Raw genomic sequence first — 17817 nt, 5'->3', positions numbered from 1 at the left:
GGCCTGCACTGAGAAGGAGCGGGGCGGGGAGGTCGCAGGGGTCGGGGATGCCTCCCTCCTTCCGCGAAAGGGGGATCCTGGGACGCGTCATTCAGGGGCCCCGGAGGAGGGGGAGCAGAGGAGGCACGGACTTGGAGCAGGGGGCACTTTCCGCGGCTCCTCGCCCACCACTTTGGAAACCTGTTCGGTGCCCAGGGGTGGAGCAGGGGGCGCCCCCAAGGTCCCAGCCCAGTCACTGACTCCCCCTCCTGCGGGACCCCGTCCCGGCCCCACGCGGGGAGCCCGCGAACTCGGCTCAAACCAGCCCGTATTCCTGTTTGATAACATCCCACGTCGCCCCCTGTTTGTTTTTATTGTGTCAGAAAGGGAGAGAATTTCAGAATTAAAGCTGAAAAAGCCCATCTGTTTCCAATGAATCCCCCATAGTTTTTCACAATGTTTTTGGCAGATTGCTGCTTTCAAATTCCTCGGAGCCCGGACCTCTTGTTTTTGTTGGGGGAAGGGAGACCAACTCCACAGAGAAGCATTTGTTCCTTCCCAAACGCTCCAATTTCTTGACTTTTTTTTTTCCTTTCGGGGGGGAGGGGGAAAGCACGAAACTTAAATCCCCGCTCTGTTTTCTTTATAATGTTTCATAAAACTTTATTTCATTTTTGCCATATGCTACTCACAGCCGGGAAACGCTTGTTAAACCCTTCATACCCATTTTTCTCTTGCTAAAAGTACAAATAAAATCCAGTGTCATGGGCCGAAGGGGCCCCGTTGCAAGGCGGGATCTCCCGGCCGTTGCCATTGTGTTGCGGGCTTGGAGGTGTCTTCTTGCAAAAAAATGCGAGTTTGTTTCGCTCCGCAGCCCAGCGCGGATGCGCAACCCCTGCGCACCACCGAGTTTTGCAAGAAAGGACTTGAGTTAGACCGGGATTGGGTTGTTTTGTTTTGCTCCTCAGCCAACTAGGTTTCAGGAACTGGCAGAACTGGGCCGGCCAGGCTGCAAGTTGGGGCTCCCGACGGGCGGACCATGCAGGCCGCGGTAAAGGGGCAGGGATCAGTTTACCTTCTCGCCCCAGCCCTGATCCCGGGCCCCGGCGCCTGCCGGGTCCAGCGCGTCCAGTTCACTCAGCAGCTGTGTCCCCAAGGGCTCCCTGAAGAGCCGCAACCTGCTCCCACCCCTGGATTCCACTGGGGAGGCCCCAGCCAAGAACAAGATGGGGGGTTGTCAGTCCCGGCAAAGACCCTTGGACCTTTTTTGCCCTAGCCCCGGAATATTAAAACCTCCACAGTGGGTCAGACAGCAGGGGTTCCTACTCCCCCTCACACCCCTTTTTAAAAGGCAGTTTCTCCACCTACTGGAGGGCCTGGCTGAAAGGCTGATTTGGTTCCCTCCCCAAAACTGAAAAATACAATCAAAAAGGACCCTTTTCTTGAAAAAGAAATTCTCCTTTGGGGGAAGCAGGAGTTTGCCATGTGTGCACATCTCCGTTTGACCTAGATAAAGATCCAGCCCATTGGAAGTTTTATCAGATGGGTTGATAAATGGCTTTTGTCCCCTGGCTGCAGTGGGGGATGTGATCTCAGCTCCAAGCTGAAATTGAGAAGGGGGGCTTTGAGGCCCTTAAAACAACACCTTCCCGCTCTTAAAGTGGCAGCACTTGTTAACTTCTTGGGCTAGAGAGGGAGGAAAGGAAGGGCTGACAGAGGGACTCAGAGGCCGAGGGAGCTGCAAGGGCTGCTGGTGGTGTTTTTGTTGGTTTTTTAATTTTATTTCTCCACCTTTAAAACTTTATTTTAAAATATCCTTCACAGTCTGAGGAAACTGGTGGGTTATGTAATTCACAACCCAAATTCCATCACTTTTATTTCCAAGAAGCCCATTTCTTTTTTGGCGTCGAGGCTGGTAACTAAAACCTGGCAGATAGGACAGATAGCTGCCACACTGTCACGCCAACTGGCTAATGTTCTAATTTGAGGCACTGACAGCTGCTTTTAGTCAAAATTGCCCACCTTACTGAAAACTGAGCTTTCGGTATCCCCAGACTCGATATCCTGCGGGCTCCGAAAACTTGTATGCTCAAGAAACCTGGGTGAAAAGACCGTGTTTTTAAGGAAGAGATGAAATGGGTTCATGGCCGCAACAAGGAGATATACTGTGATGCACTGGCAGAGGCTGCCTTGGGGTAAAGGCAGAGAACCTGCAGGTCTGGGGGAGAGCAGGGTGGGTGTCAGAGAAAAAGGAAAGCTCTGGCAAGTGTGAGACACAGGGATAGCCAGGCACTCCGCGTGCCACGGCTTCTCCCACTGAAGACAGGTGGACTGTGGCTCCAGCAGCTGCCTGAAAGCATAGGTTTGTTCAGTGCTAGTCAACTTGAATGTCTGCCAGGAGTAAACCCAGAGGAGTGCAAATTAAATTGGACATAGTTATGTGGAGAAAGATGTCTTAACCTCTGCTAGACTGAGAGGGTTTGTGTCTTTTGAGAGTGTTTACATGTACTCACTCAACGTGTATGGCACACCTCCTGTGCCTTTAGTGGATGGACAGCGGCCACGTCAAGCTGGGGGGAATGGGGCAGAAAAGGCTTTAGAACAGTCTTCCACAAATAGCAGCCTCTTGAAAGCACAATTAATAGATATTTTATGAATTCTGAAACCATTAGGCCTTCATAAGACAGATCTCTAAGAGAACCTGTCTGAGGCATATATTTTTGATAGGCGGGTGAGTTTCCTGTAACAATGTATAGATGCTATACTCCAGCACGGTTGTTTTCAAAGTGTGGTCCCTGGACCAGCCCCATCAGCCTCCCCTGAGAAATTGTTAGAAATAGAAGTCTCGGCCCACCCCATACCTGCTGAAACAGACACTCAGGGGAGTGCGGGGGACACTGCAGTCCACACTCTAGCAGGCCCTCCAGGGGGTTCTCGTACCCTCCCAAGACTGAGGACTGCTGTTCTAAGGATTATTGCCCTGCAGCCTTTCTTTTTTCTTTATTTCTTTCCTTTCACTTTTAAACTGAAGCTGTTTTAGACATGTTAGTCCTCAGTGGAGAAACCAGAGCTTGGGGAGACCAAGGCCCTCTACAGCGCAAATGCCTATCACGTCTGTGTCATTATAAAAGTGAGATTATTTCTCTCAGAGCTGCTCTTAAGACATATGCAAGCGAGCCCACCTGCCGATGTTGTTGCCCTCCCGTAGAACTTTGTGTCCCAAAGAGAGAGAATGAAATGATGTCCAACTACAGGAGTCAGATGGCAGCAGGGCAAGCTAGCAGGCTGGTGTGTGACACACCAAGGAGTCCACAGGGCAGAGCCTTGCCTCCCAGTGGGGCTGGGATGTAAAATCCTGCAGACAGTTGGCCCTTTAGGCCATGAGGGTGAATAGGGGAGTAAGGAGAAGCTGTTTGGTCTTCTAGGAAACCTCTCTAACAGGTTGGAGAAATTGCCGGCAGTCACCCCAAAGCTCAAAAGAGAACTGGGGAGACAGAATTCATGGGCTCAGCTGAGGATACTCATGAGGTGGGAAACAGAATCCCAGGACCCTGTGGCGGCAGTGGGGGGCGGGGGGGGGGGGGGGGGCGGCGCAGTTTACATGTTGGTGGCATGTGGATCCTGGTAAACATCCATTCTTCAGTGAAATATGCGAGGCCTCCAACAGAATTGGCCAGAGAACCCCAACTTTATGTTTTGGTCAAATGGTGATATGCCATGCTGTTTTAATACTTGGCTGAATTCAACCTGCCTAAAATCGAAGGCACCGTTTCTTCTACTCTTAGTAGAGTAGAAGGTGACCAACTCATCTGAGTTTACCCACGACTTTTCTAGTTTTAAAATTGTAAGTCCCCTGTCCTTAGAAGCCCTTTCAGCCCTGGGCACACCAGGGTGGTTACTCACCCTAGATTCTCTCCTCCCGTTCCCTGGACTAGTACCTCGCCTGGGTCTTTTAGGGACCCCACCGCTCACAACTGTGAAGGCCTTGGTGTGGTATGGGTCTGGTCACCTGAGGCTGGGCCTCCTTCCTCTGCCCTTTCTTGCCTGTCCCTGTTGTCACCTTACTACAAGCAGCTGCCCAGCCCTCGGCCCTGCCTTCCTGTACCACCCACCCATGGAGCTGCCAAGTGAATTGCAATCTTTTTTTCCAGAAAATGTTTTCTGGTTATAAAAACAATACTCATTTTTAAACCTAAAGGCTGAAAACAATAAGAAAATGAAAATAACCGAAATTCCACCCTCCCACAGACAACCATCACTAATGAACATTCATGAATGTCTTTGAGACATAATACCTTTCTGTTGTTCTCTCCAAAGTATGATCGTATGGAGAACAATAATTTTTAAAGCTCTTCCATTTATTGAGTGGTCAAAGTATACCAGGCACTCGTCTAAATGCTTTAAGTACTTACCTCACCAGATTGCCACTCCTTCCCCTTGAGAATCATCATTCCACTGTGCAGATGAAGAAACAGAGGGTCAGAGAGGTTGCCTGATATTACACAGCTAGTGAGCAGCACAGCCAGGAGTAGAAAGAACCCAGACCCCTGCCTTTTTCCATATACCTGATCTCGGATAAACACACTCATTACATTTGCTATGTAGGCTATTAGACCTTGTTCTATGAGCATATATGGCTTTTAAGGTGGGGGAAAAAATAAACTTTGGAGATAGGATTAGATAGCAGAATGGAGAGTGACTACATTTTCCATGGACCTAGCCTTTCTGCTGCCTCTGCTATCCTGTCCATCTCTGCCTTAGCATTCCAAGAAGAAGATGCCACCCAACTGTAGGTCAGGAAAACCAGTTGGCAGGGCTGTCGCTCTGCAAATTTTCCCGACTCAGATTATGTCTTTCGGGTTTTTCTTATTTATTCATTTCATGCGCCATTTCACCCAAGCAGTAGGAATACTAAGACGCCTATTAAAGTCATCCCTCTACGCCCAGGTCCATGCAGAAAGGGGCCCATTATTGCCCCCATGCTACGTGTAAGTCTCATGATCACAGGCTTACACGACTGTGTGCGCTCCAGGCGCATGCCCAGCTGGCCTGCTTTTGCCCTCCCACTGCAGGAGGAAGGTGGAGGAGGCAGGCTCGCCTGTGGATGGTGGTGAGGGAGAAAAGCCACTTCAAATGAATGTTGACCTGGAGCGGTCAAGCAGATGAGCCCGGGGTTGCTGCAGGCGGAGCCAGGGTGGAAAATGAGCATCTCTGGAGCCAGCCCTAGACTCGGGAAAAGGAGTTGTGCCTTAAAGTGGAAAGATCGAATTGGTCACCTGCAAGCTTCGTTTCTTTCTGAAAAGCAATGTCTTTCTTTGCCCGTAACCATGCTCCTTGTGGAACACAGGGTAGCCTAGTTCTCGGCCCTAAGCCGGGATGGTATTGAAGTGGAATCTCATGTCTCGCCTTGCCCATCGTGGGTCCTTTCTACCCAGAGAAGCCCTCAGCCTCCTGACAGTCCCCCCTGTGGCCTAGAATGTCCTGTTTGCTGTCGATCTGGCTCCATGTGACCCCAGTGGGAGCTGGGGAAGGGTGTCCAGTTTGTAAGCTGAGGTGTGCCCTCTTCCTTGGCACTCAGTGTGGCTTCTTGCGACAACTTGGCATGTGCGGAGGCTGGGGCAGAGCAGCTGGGTGTGACCAGGGACGGTGCCCCCTGCCTCAGCTGGCTGAGTGGCACTCAGCCACCTCTGCCCACACTTGGCAGGAAGTTCACCCCCAACTCCCCAATCCACCCTCCCCCGCTCCTCAGGTCACTTGAGATTCTTCGAGAAACTTCTTCTCCTCTTGCCTCGCTCTTTCTCCTGTACATCAGCTCCTAAGGGAAACCCCAGGAACTTTCCAGTGCGTTCAAGGGGTGGGAGACTCATTGGAGTCATTGGCGAGGTCAGTTCCCTGGGGCATTCTTAGGCTGGACTGGGACCGAATGCCTTTTCGGAAACTTGATCAATTCTGGCTGCTTGTAGGTTAAGTAAGGTAGCATCTGCTGCACCTGGTGAAAAATCCACCCCATCACCTGGGTGTGTTCCTTTCAGTATCTGATGCCAAACACCTGGTTGTTTAGGGCAGGACGGTAGAGTGAAATTCCTACAGGAGTGACACAGCCAGCCAGCCTCAGGCATCGCTCAAGCAAGGAGATTCCAGAACACCGCCCAGGCCAGAGTTCGCTAAATACTGGCCCTAGATCCGTTAACTGTCCCCTCCTAAACTCAATACTAAGGGACTGGAGAGGTGGAGAGTGGCCCGTTCCTGCTGCTGGCTGTCACGCTGGGTAAGGCAGGGTGCGCCCCCCCACAGCTGGTGTTCCGTTCCCACCTCCTTCAGGACCCGCATGGTGGCTCGTTGCCTCCGCGTCTGTGCTGCTCTCCCTCTGTTCTGCCTGCTTCTGTTTTGATTGAAGCCGTTGCCTCTTAAGTTACACTGCGTCCTGAAATAGTGTTCTCATCGTGCCCTGTTCTTACTGAAAATTATCCAGGGCTCCATGATCAACTGGATCTAGTCTGAAATCCTTAGGCTGGCGTATCAGGGCTGAGTCAGAAGAAAAGACACCGGGGTATGTCCACAGAGGGATCTTAACATAGCGGGCAGTGGATGGATGTGAGGGCACAGAGTAGCAGGAAGTGGCTTACAACCCTGGGTCTGGAGGGACAAAGAGAAAGGGAGCTTGGGGGCCCAGGTCACTGAAAGGGGTTCCTGTCTGACTTGGTCTCAGTGCTTTGCAGTAGCTCCAGCTGGGTGGTGGTGATAGAAACAGCCTGAGGACAGAAAGTAAACCATCTGAACCAACAGCCTTCCCTTTGTCTAGTGCCCCCTTGTGGTAGAATCTAACAGGGAGCCGGGTGACAAGAGAAACTAGGTTTTCAGAGTCCCTGCCCCACCAAGCAGAAGAAAGCGGGTTGAAGCTGAGCAACATTTGCTTTACCACGGGCACAGCTGGTACTCAAGGTTCGCGTGTCTTGCCTCAAACTCCTGGCTGCACGCTCACCAAGCAGCACTTTGCCTCCGGCCGACTTCAGCTGTGCTAGATGGAGGCCTCGTGTTTCTGGGACCCCTCCTGGCATCACCCATCAGATCCCACTGCCCTTCAACGCCTGGTTGAAATGCTACTTCCACGATACCCTCTCATCCTCCATTTGTGCATCTCTGTTGTGGTTTAGTATTCAGAGGAAACGTGCTTGCTTTGCATTCTAGAAGTTTCCATGGCTGACTGTTCCTGAGCACAGGCGCTCACTGGGGCTTGTTCCAGGAACAGCATCGAGCACGGTACCTGGCACACAGTAGCGTCCAGAACTTTCAGCAAGTCATGAATCCAGGCAGTTACCAGGCAAGGCACCGAGTCTTACAACAGCTATTTGACCTTGTATTGGGGCTTGTTTTCAAAATGAGCCTTTTACTCCTTTAAGAGGCAGGTTTTTCTGTTTCCTGGCTCAACCCCCGCCCCCCCACTCGCTAGTGAAACCTGATCTAATCCCTTTGCACGCGGGTAATTTATTGGTCTATTGGGCTTTTCTTGGTGGCAAATTGCATTGTCTTTATTCCTGGGTTCTGGCTGTGGAGCAGCTCACCGCATCCCTAAAGCTCCTTTCTCGGGGCCCATCCCTCACACCCCCCTGGGCACACAGCAAAATAAGTTTGATTGGGCTTCTTTGTTATGCAAACAAGACAGTAATAATCAGGCTATTATTCTGAAGGCTTGGGCTTGATTAACAGTTCAAAGGCGGTCCCTAAGGCAGCTAATGCCGCTCTGTGGCGTAAATATTTTCATCCTGCCTGGGTTGGTACAGTTGGTACTCCAAGTTCCCTGCCTCTGTTTCTGTTTCTGAGAGGCTCTGGGTTACTATTTAAAGGACAACAATTAAGTCAGGCAAAGCTCTGTGGCTGTGATTTCTCCCTGCCGCATATCAGTCCACTAAGGAAGCTGCCTAGAGCCCAGTTCCCCGCAAAATGAAATGTTATATATGTGGGGTGCTGGGGCACAGATGCTTTGAGCGTGGGAGCCAAAAATTCCAGGACAATGATAAGGGGCCCTTGCCCTCGGGGGCCTCGTGGGCAGGAGGTGGCACTGAGCTAGAGTGTCATGGCATGGCATGGCTCACAGAGCAGCTAGGGGGTGAGGCTGAAGAAAGTGCCACAGGGAAGCCAAGGAGCCGTCCATTATTTACATTTATATTCGAGCCTTTTCTGTGTGGCTCCAGAGAAGGATCGGCCCGTGAAAGGCCCTAGGAAGCAGGCGTGGATCCAGAGCTGGAGCATTTCAGAGCAGGAGGGACCAGCCTTGTTCTAGGAGAGTTGCAGTGGCAGTGGGGACCGGATGTCCACTAGGCAGGGATGCTGCAGGGAGATTTCCTGCCGTAGAGGCTGGCTGGAGGTGGAAACTGGGGACCTCTGGCGTCCCTCAGGCCCCAGGTTCTAAAACTCCACAGTGCACCTTGAGAAGCCAACATGGAGGTTGGTCCCAAAGTGATTATTAGGGCTCTTGATAAATCGATTGCACAGAGAAACAGGAAGCTCTCGCCCTCATTGCACGAGTCAAGAGCAGATTGGTCCAATGGTTGCCGAGGGTCCACTCTATCCCCAGTAAGTCTGGGAGCCCACCGTGCTGTAGGCATTGCCTGCACCCCACCCTTTGCCCCAGCTGGCCAGTCTTTGCAGCCTCTGGATTCTCTTTTTTCCACCACTAGCTAATCCTGAAAGTCCTATCTCAAGAGGCCTGGGTCAAAACAAAACATGCATAACGGACTTCTAAGGAGCACAAGGTCTGTGGGGCGCCTTTGCATTTCCCTGGGCATCTGGGGTGGAGCCCCGGGTGGAAGAGTTAGCAGAGGCCCCCAGAGCTGTCCCTGCCAAAGGCCACAGTGGCTAAACTTCCATTCGAGTCCTTTAACCCCCTGGCTCTGTGCGTATTGGCTGTCTTGATCCACCAAGAAGTGGCCCCAGGGCCAGAGGAGCCACTTTGCCGTCTGCAGGAACCAGGCAGAAAGGAGGCAGCTGGCCGCCTTCCGTCACGCTGGAATCACCAGGGTGGCTCGCTCTGCAAAGCTGGTTTCCTCTTCTTGCTTGCACAAGTTGCAATAGGATCTGTTTCAAACGCTCAGACTTTCCTCTCCTTGCTTCTTGGACACTCGCATCAGAAGAGGCCAACCAAGGTTTATGGCCTGGAATTCAGGCCTTGCGCTTTTTTATTAAAGATACTGAACATAAAAATCGGCCCCTCTGGGGTCTGTCTGGCAGGTGACACCACAGCACAATTTTTCCTTTTGATGCCAGGCCAGGTTACATTCCGGTCCCTGACCTTGGGAGGCCTTCGGCCTGTGATTTAGTTTACACAGGACGGCAGGATGACTCCATGGGGGGCGGGGGCCCCTCAGTTCACCACCCATGGGGACTGACCAACCCTGGCATCCCTGATGCCCATCCCCGACACCCCCAGGGAATGATAATCCCATGCATGTCTATTTTAGGCAGCCAGGCCCTGGAGAGCTGTGTCACTGCCTGGAGAGGTGGCAGAAGGGAATGGGAGCCACCAAGTCCAGTCTCAGCTCGTCAGTCTCAGTGGCCCCTTGCAAGCCATGCCCCCCGATCTACAGCTTCTCCGTGTAGGATGGTGCTTGCGCTTCCTCTTAAACTCCTAGGAAGGTGTGCAAGGCCCCAGGGTTTTGAGTGGCTGGGGACACCCGGGAAGCCAGGTTCCTACAGCCATGGTTTTCAGACATAGCCATTTATGGCTAACTATTGCTTAGGTGTCAAAGCTGGTGACTTGTTTTTTAAAAATCACACAAATTGGGGCAAATACAAAGTCCTCACTCTCAGTTGCCTCCCAGCTTGCTCTGCTGAGCAGGATAGAGAGGGCGGGAGGCACGTGGACGAGGTGACAGGGACCAGGCCCTCTGTGACCAGGGCTAACACAGTAATCACACTAGCAAACATTCAGTGAGCTTCAGCTGAATGCTGGTGCCCTTCTGAGCCCTTTACCACTTCCAGCAAACTCCCACAGCAGGTACTGTGTATTACCCATTTTCCAGGTGGTATGAGGCATAGAGAACTTGAGCCATTTGCACAAGGTCACAAAAGTGACAGAGCTTGGGACACGCATTTAACACCAAGGCTTAATTACCCTCCGGGTTCCTGTTGCTTTTGCCAAACTCTTGGGGATGGCTTTGAAAGTGTTAACAGATGTCAAAGGCCCAAAGGTGGCCTGTCCTGCTGCCGCCAAACACTAACCAGTCCTCTCCACAGGGGCCACTGCCAACCCTTGCAGCGTGCCTGCCTTATTATAGGCTGCACAGAAGAATCTGGAAGGCCTACTGGGGCAGATCCGCCCTTTACTACCACCTGCGCGCGGGAAGGGGGCCGGGGTCACCATCTGTGCGAGAAAGTACAGTGTGGGTGGTGCTGTCTCAAATGGGGTGTCCTTATGCACGCGCCCAGCCTGATGGCGTGTCTCGTCCTTTCTCCACAGCCACCTCCCCGTGCAAGATCCTCAAGTGCAACTCTGAGTTCTGGAGCGCCACGGCGGGTGGCCACGCCCCGGCCTCGGACGACGCCCCCGAGTTCTGCGCAGCGCTGCGCACCTACGCCCTGTGTACGCGGCGCACCGCCCGCACCTGCCGGGGCGACCTGGCCTACCACTCGGCCGTTCATGGCATAGAGGACCTCATGAGCCAGCACAACTGCTCCAAGGATGGCCCCACGTCACAGCCACGCCTGCGCACGCTCCCGCCACCCGGGGACAGCCAGGAGCGCTCCGACAGCCCCGAGATATGCCACTACGAGAAGAGCTTGCACAAGCACTCGGCCGCCCCCAACTACACGCACTGCGGCCTCTTCGGGGACCCGCACCTCAGGACTTTCACAGACCGCTTCCAGACCTGCAAGGTGCAGGGCGCCTGGCCGCTCATCGACAATAATTACCTGAACGTGCAAGTCACCAACACGCCTGTGCTGCCTGGCTCGGCCGCCACGGCCACCAGCAAGGTGAGGGTGAGACAGGATGGGGCTGCCCCGTGGGGTCCCACCAACCCGACCCAGACGCCTCCTGCACCCACCATGTTCTTACTGCCAGTAGATGAGCAGATTATTTAGAAAGGAATGTTCTAGAGATTCTTAATATTGCTTAGAGTGAGATGTTTTATTTAACTGGGCAGAATGAACAGAGTGACATAACCTGGCGTATGTAAAAGGCAGTTTGTGAACGCACTGTGCCTGGTTAAGGATGTCTAAGGGGACCTAGCTTGTTTTGTGTGTGCGCACGAGCGTGTGCATGTAAACACACGTGTGTACACACTGGATCCAGATGTAAGATGGATTTCTTAGTGGGGTTATAATCCAAAAGAAGCACTCCCTAGAGCATTCCGTTTCAAACTTTCATTATATTCTTGCCCCCAAACTACATTTTTGTGGGACTGTAGTGTTAAAACCCCAGAAAGAGAGCCTGTGGTGCAGGCAGTGGGACGTTCCCGTCCACCCAGGTTCTCCTTCCCCCTCACTTCCGAGGGTCTCCCCGACCTCACATTCAGACTCAGCCAGAGGGAGACTGGTGGCCTCTGAGTCTAGGCAATAGGGTCACCTGTGCCCCCTCAGGGCCCGGCCTGCCAGGGCCCCTGGGGTTTCCAGGTTGGCAGCAGGTCTGCTTTCCTAGGAACGGCATGTTGCCAGGGTGCCAGGCTGGCCCTCAGGGGCGTTTCTGTTCCTTCCCATCCCTCCACGCCCCAGGGGAGGACAGTGAGGTAACCCGGCAGCTCGGAAGATTCCTGCCAGCCCTCTCTCTCTGTGCCAGTGGCCCTTGCATGCCCGAAGGGGGTCTCTTTATGGGACCCCCTGCTGAGTAAGAAACAAAGTGAGTCTTTGCCCCATGGATGCCCTCGAGGCCCTTGGCCCCAGGCTGTGCACCTAATGGGTGGCAGGATTATGGCCGGCTCTCGCTCTGCCCTGTTCCCCTCCCAGCCCTCTGCAGACCGAGGGGGGCCCTTGTCAAGGGCCCAGCTGCTTTCTCTGCAGCCCCTTCACCTACCCACCTCCCACCGTATAGCCAAGATAAATGAATGAGGGGAGCCTGAGGCTGCAGCGTCTAAATCCAGCAGCAGACAAGCTCTGGGAGGGGACCCTACCTCCTCATCCCATCCTGGCAGGGGCACACGGTGGGTGGTGCTCCTCCTCCTGATCCTGGGTGGTGTAAACACCAAATGTGATAATAGAGTCAAGGGAGGGATTGTGGTTAGTGACCGGTGAGGCTGGGCTGCTACCCGCAGTGCCTGGGGCCTGCCCCTGCCTTTTCTCGTAGGCCTCCGGTACTCAGGTGTTATCAGGTGTGTGCGTTGGTTCATTCATTGATTCAGCAAACATCTACCAAGCACCTCTTTTGTGCCAGCCTCTGTGCTCAGGCATGCCTCCCTCTCACAGGTTCCAGGCTAATAATGGAGAACAAAGACTGGCACAGGGGTGCTGGTGCCGAGACGGGAGTGGGGACAGCCTGGGACCTCCAGGGAAGCAAGGAGAAGCCAAGGAGCTTTTATCTTCAAAGTGATGGGGGCCTGGGCCTGCCATACCCCAAAGGAAGCCTCTGCCAGCCACTTCTGCTCACTTGACCCCATTCCCCTCCCGCCTCCCCTCAGCACCGTGCCTTCCCCAGGGGCCTTTGCTGACTTCCCATGATGTTGGCGTTATCCAGCCCAGCCCGGCCCTGTGTTCTTGTGCATTGTCTAGTGTGTTCCAGCCCAGGCTGACATTTTAGCCAACTTCCTGCCCCCATGGGACTGCCCCATGCCCAGCCCTCTGCTCCTTCTTTCTCCTTCCAGCTGTGCTCATGGCACCCCATTTTACAGATGAGGAAACGGAAGCAGGGAGCAGCGAACTCAGGCCTCTGCCTCCCATCCCCTCCCCCCCTCGCTCGTTCGCCTGTAGCGCTTATCAACACACGGCATAATTTATCTGCTCAGTCTGTGCCCCCCAGATGTGAGCTCCATGAGGACAGGGGTCTTGGACTGTTCCAGTCCGTGTGGATACAGGCCCGGCATGTAGCTGGTGCTCCGTAAACAGCTGATGAAACCCGGCTCTGCCCCGTGCTCAACACAGTGGGGAGCCCGAGGCCCCTCGGAAGGGGGGGGCGCAGCAGAGAGAGGAGAAGCGGCCGCGCCCGTGGCCCTGTTGGCAGCAAAGCCGCCCGGCTTTCGACAGGCCCCCTTCATGCTGTTACTTGTGGTTGAGTCCCTGGCACAAGCAGCCTGTCAGCCGTCCAGGAGCCTGTCTCCACGAGAGGTGGCGCTTATAGCAAAACCAGCCTTTCCTGTTCCAGGAGACGAATGCCACTTGGAAAGCAGCCCCCCACCCCCCAGAGTGTTTGTGTGGCCCCACACACCAGCAGGGACACCAGAGTCCCTCATCCTGCCCCCTGCTCCAATGACAGGACCACCCACTGCTCAGACCACCCTGGCTGCCCCACCTCCTGGCCCCCTGCAGGGCTCCACATCAGGGTGGGAGCCTTGGATGGAGGGAAGGAAGCAGCAGGCAGTGGAACCGAATGAAGTCGCCGTTTTTGGAGGCCAGGGATGATATAGTGGCAGTTTCACGCGGTTCGATACGGAGGACTCGAAGCAGGACAGAGAGGCTGTGGCCACCTTCGGCTTCCCGCAGCTGCCCACAGAGCTCGTGTCCCAGGTAGACAGCAGAGTCCCAGGTGCCTTCGGCCCAGGGGCACCAGCTGGCATCTGGGCACGAACAGGGAATGAGATGGTTGCTTCTCTCGCATACAGTCTTCGTAGTTAAGATTTTGGAGGAAAGAGCAGCCAGTCATCTCTCCCATGACGATGGGGGTGAGGGACTCACACATACTCCCCAGGCTCTTTGCCTCCCGTCCCTCTCCCGGGCCACCCACTCTGTAGGTTTGTGGCCAGAAAAGCCCAGGAACTGGAAACCAAGAGACTAATCCCGGCTCTGCCTCTTGGTGGCTGTGTGACCTTGGCCAAGTTGCTTTACCTCTCTGAGCCAGCGTTTCCTGTCTGCAAATCAGAGGTAATGTCACCCTCCCCTGCAGTGCCTGCCACACTGACCCAACGAGTGTAGCTGTGTCTGTGGTTCCCAAGAGGATAGTGACTAACACAGCGAATCAGCTATCTGTCTCCTCCAGGGGCTCAGCCCAGCCCTGGCCCCAGTTGTAGGCAGAAATGGGTCAACCTGCCCTGGCCGTGGCCAGAGTTTTGCATTCAGCCTGAAGCCCCCCTCTTCCTTCCACTGACCGGCATCTTGTTCCTCTCCTGCCCCCGGCTCCCCTCCAAGACCCCGCCGGGTAGCCCCTTAGGGCAGCCTACGTGGTCTCCGCGTGCCTGCGTGGATTTGCCCTCTCTTTCTTCGAGCATCAATCAGCTTCTTCTGTTCCACCTGCCATTAGGTTCAGCCAGTGGCTTGAAGTTTTTTTTTTTTTCCAAGAATTCTGCAGGAAGTCCACTGGCGGTGTGAGAGACATATTAGATGCTTATGGACCTTATGAGTTTCCTACTGCTGCTGTAACAAGTACCACAAGGTGGTTCAGACAGACAGACATTTATTTTCCTACAGTTATGGAGGCAAGAAGTCCGCAGTGAATCTCACGGGGCTCACATCAAGGTGTCGCCGGGCTGGCCCTTCAGGAGGCTCCAGGGGAGGATCTCTTCATTGCTTCTCTCGGCCTCTGGTGGTTGCCAGCATCCCTTGGCTTGTGGCTACATCACTTGAATCTCTGCCTCGGTGGAAACATGGCCTTCTTTCTGTGGTCAGATTTCCCTCTGCCTCTATTTTATAGTCTCCATAAAGTGATTTGCCATATAAGGCTCCAAGGATTAGGGCCGATATCTCGGGGGGCCATTATTCAGCCTGTTACAGTGGATTAATGACATTTAACTTTTAATTAGCTGTGCTTTCTTTTTTATGATTCACCATTACATATAGTAAATGAGCTGGTCTTCCATTTAGGGTAGTGATCTCAAGTTCCTGTTCTAAGTCAACTTTTTTTTCAAGTAAAAAAAATAAGGTGTTTTAAAGAAAAATATTAAGTACGCAAGAGTGCAGGTGGCACTGAACGGTGACCACAATGGGGAAGGGTCGGTCTGGGGCATCCTGAGGGCTCCTTCCATTCCCCCGAGAGCTTCATAAGCACGGGGTGGGGCCTCTCCCTCCGCAGTCGCTGGCATCTCTGACGCCCCTCTCTGCCCTCTTCCTTGCAGCTCACCATCATCTTCAAAAACTTCCAGGAGTGTGTGGACCAGAAGGTGTACCAGGCTGAGATGGATGAGCTCCCAGCCGCCTTCGCCGATGGCTCCAAGAATGGTGGGGACAAGCACGGGGCCAATAGCCTGAAGATCACAGAGAAGGTGTCCGGCCAGCACGTAGAGATCCAGGCCAAGTACATCGGCACCACCATCGTGGTTCGCCAGGTGGGCCGCTACCTGACTTTCGCAGTCCGCATGCCGGAGGAGGTGGTCAACGCGGTGGAAGACCGGGACAGTCAGGGCCTCTACCTCTGCCTGCGGGGCTGTCCCCTCAACCAGCAGATTGACTTCCAGGCCTTCCGTGCCCACGAGGGCCTGGGCGCCCACAGGCCCCAGGCCACCAGCCCCACACCCGCGGCCCCCGACACCTTCCCGTACGAGACGGCCGTGGCCAAGTGCAAGGAGAGGCTGCCCGTGGAGGACCTCTACTACCAGGCCTGCGTCTTCGACCTGCTCACCACAGGCGACGTGAACTTCACGCTGGCTGCTTACTATGCCCTGGAGGACGTCAAGATGCTACACTCCAACAAGGACAAGCTGCACCTGTACGAGAGGACGCGGGAGCCACCGGGCCGGGCAGCGACTGCAGGGCTGTGCCCGGCCCCTCGGCTCCTCCTGGGCAGCCTCCTGCTCCTCACCCTGCTCCCTGTGTTCCTGGAGGCCCTTGCTGCATAGGATGGAGAGCGAGGCACACTGCCTGTCCCCAAGCTGCCGGCCTGCAGAAGGGCTGGTGGCTTCTGGTGGCCCCGTGGTCTCTGCAGGGGTCAGAAGCAGAGGCAGCTGCTGGCCGGTGAGCTGTGGGACGGTTACCTCGGAGCTGCTGGCAAGTGCTGGGGGCGTGGGGCGGCCCCTCGCCCTCTCTAGGGCCCTGGACAAGGTCATGGTGACTGACTGGTGCTGTGATGTCTGTGACAGTAGAGCAATGTGGGGGAGAGCTCCCCTCCCCCCGCCCCACAGTGTGAATGTGCAAAACCGAGCGCCTCAGGCTGGAGCCCCCACCCCGCCAGAGACGCTGCGGAAGGTCAGAGTCCGCTCATCCCACCCCCTCGCAATGCACTGAACAGGCCCGGCCGACTGCTGCACGTGCCCGCCGCACGCACACACTCTTACACGAGCACACTCGCACACACGCAGCCGGCGGAGCCGAGACTGGACCCCCAGGTGGGCCCCCTTTCCCCTGGGGCCTGGTGCACTCCCAGGGCGTTGCTGGGGATCTTCGGCAAACTGATATAACCCTTTGGCCAAAAGGTTGTGCCCTGCTGGGACCTTTCTGCCATGGGCTCCCTGTGAGACCCCACGTGTGCCGCGCCTGCTGTGGGCACGGGCTCAGGCCCGGTTACCAGGTCCCGCCTCGAGAGCCCCCGCGCAGGCAGTGCGTGTTGACACGTGCTCTGAGTAACGCCACTCGTGGGCTTGGATGCCCTCCTCTGGCCCTTCCCCTGCTGGCCCCCACTCCCCACTGTGCTTAGGAAGTCGAGTTGAGTTTCTAAATGTCTAAACAGAGAACTACCCCGTGATTTCTGTTCCTTCCTCTCCAGCAGATGGCAAGAGCCCTCGGACTGGGGCACATGGGCCGCAGGGCATGGGCAGGAGACCAGTGGACAGGGCCAGCTGGCCTGCCCTGATCCTCTTTTTTTGCCCACCTGCCCCCAGAGCCCTGCTCCCCACCCTGTCCACCCAGATCTGCATTCCGGGGAGAGGAGCAGCCCTGGCAGCGTGTCTCCATCTGGCCCCTTCCCTTAGCCCGTGGCCACACAGCCCGGGCTGACCATCTGAAGAGGCCCAAACCAGCCCAGCCTCTGCTGCTGCTCCAGAGACCCCCAGGGACCCAAACGGGCCAGGCTCCAGAGGGCCAACCTCCTGGAAGCCCCACGGCCACCCACTGTCCCTGCCCGCCCCCCCCAGTGTCCCCGGCAGCCCCTCTGCTGCTCCCCAGGGACCTCTCATACACTGGCCCAGGAGGCTGCGGACTCGTTCCCGCCTCCCCCTCCGAGGTCCCAACACCTCCCCACAATCTCTCACCCCCCCCCCCCCCCCCCCCGCCAAATCCAGGCGGGTAGGAGCAGCGAGGCCCCTGCTGGTTTTCAGCCGGTCCCCTACGTTGGAAGTAAAAAGTGAAGCACTTTATTTTGGTTTTGTTTGATCGCATTCTGCTTGGAAGTGGGGACCCCTCACTGCGTCCTTGTGCCTGCGACCTGTGTGGAGTGTCACCGCGTGTACATACTGTAAATTATTTATTAATGGCTAAATGCAAGTAAAGTTTGGGTTTTCTTTGTTTTGTTATTTTCCTTTGGATGTGTTGAAGTTTGTTTTCTGAACAGACTGGTTCCTTTTGGGGGTGGAGAGTTGACTCTGGTGGTGGGTGTCACGGCACAGTGTCCCAACGGTGTTTGTGGGGGGGGCAGCTAGTGCTTGTGCGTGTTGTCTGTGTGTATGAATGTGTCGAGGATGTAGCAATTTAACAACCAAAGCCCCTTGTTTCTCTAAAATTACTTTTTCTCCTTACGATGAGCTGCCTTTTGGGGCTTGAGGGACCCAGGTTCCCCGACTCTGGCAGAGCTGGAACGCAGCCTTGAGGACAGATGGCCACGATGCAGAAAGA

The 17817-nt window shown here is 54.9% G+C and overlaps 1 protein-coding gene across 1 annotated transcript; it reads left to right on the top strand.

Annotated features, from left to right (window-relative positions):
• Positions 1-10275: 10275 nt before the first annotated feature.
• On the top strand, positions 10276-17503 carry RGMA (repulsive guidance molecule BMP co-receptor a). Its single transcript, XM_023528983.1, has 2 exons — positions 10276-10950; positions 15171-17503. The coding sequence occupies exons 1-2, from the start codon at positions 10378-10380 to the stop codon at positions 15888-15890; spliced, it is 1293 nt and encodes a 430-aa protein (XP_023384751.1). The 5' UTR covers positions 10276-10377; the 3' UTR covers positions 15891-17503.
• The last annotated feature ends 314 nt before the right edge of the window (positions 17504-17817 follow it).

Source organism: Pteropus vampyrus, unplaced genomic scaffold (assembly GCF_000151845.1).
Source record: "Pteropus vampyrus isolate Shadow unplaced genomic scaffold, Pvam_2.0 Scaffold34, whole genome shotgun sequence".
Classification (NCBI taxonomy): Eukaryota; Metazoa; Chordata; class Mammalia; order Chiroptera; family Pteropodidae; genus Pteropus; species Pteropus vampyrus.
This window is presented reverse-complemented; position numbering and strand designations above follow the sequence as displayed.

Coding starts and splice junctions, on each gene's coding strand:
- RGMA (XM_023528983.1), top strand. CDS start 10,378: ATGGGGTGTCCTTATGCACGCGCCCAGCCTGATGGCGTGTCTCGTCCT. Junction 10,951..15,170: donor CCGCCACGGCCACCAGCAAG/GTGAGGGTGAGA, acceptor TCTTCCTTGCAG/CTCACCATCATCTTCAAAAA.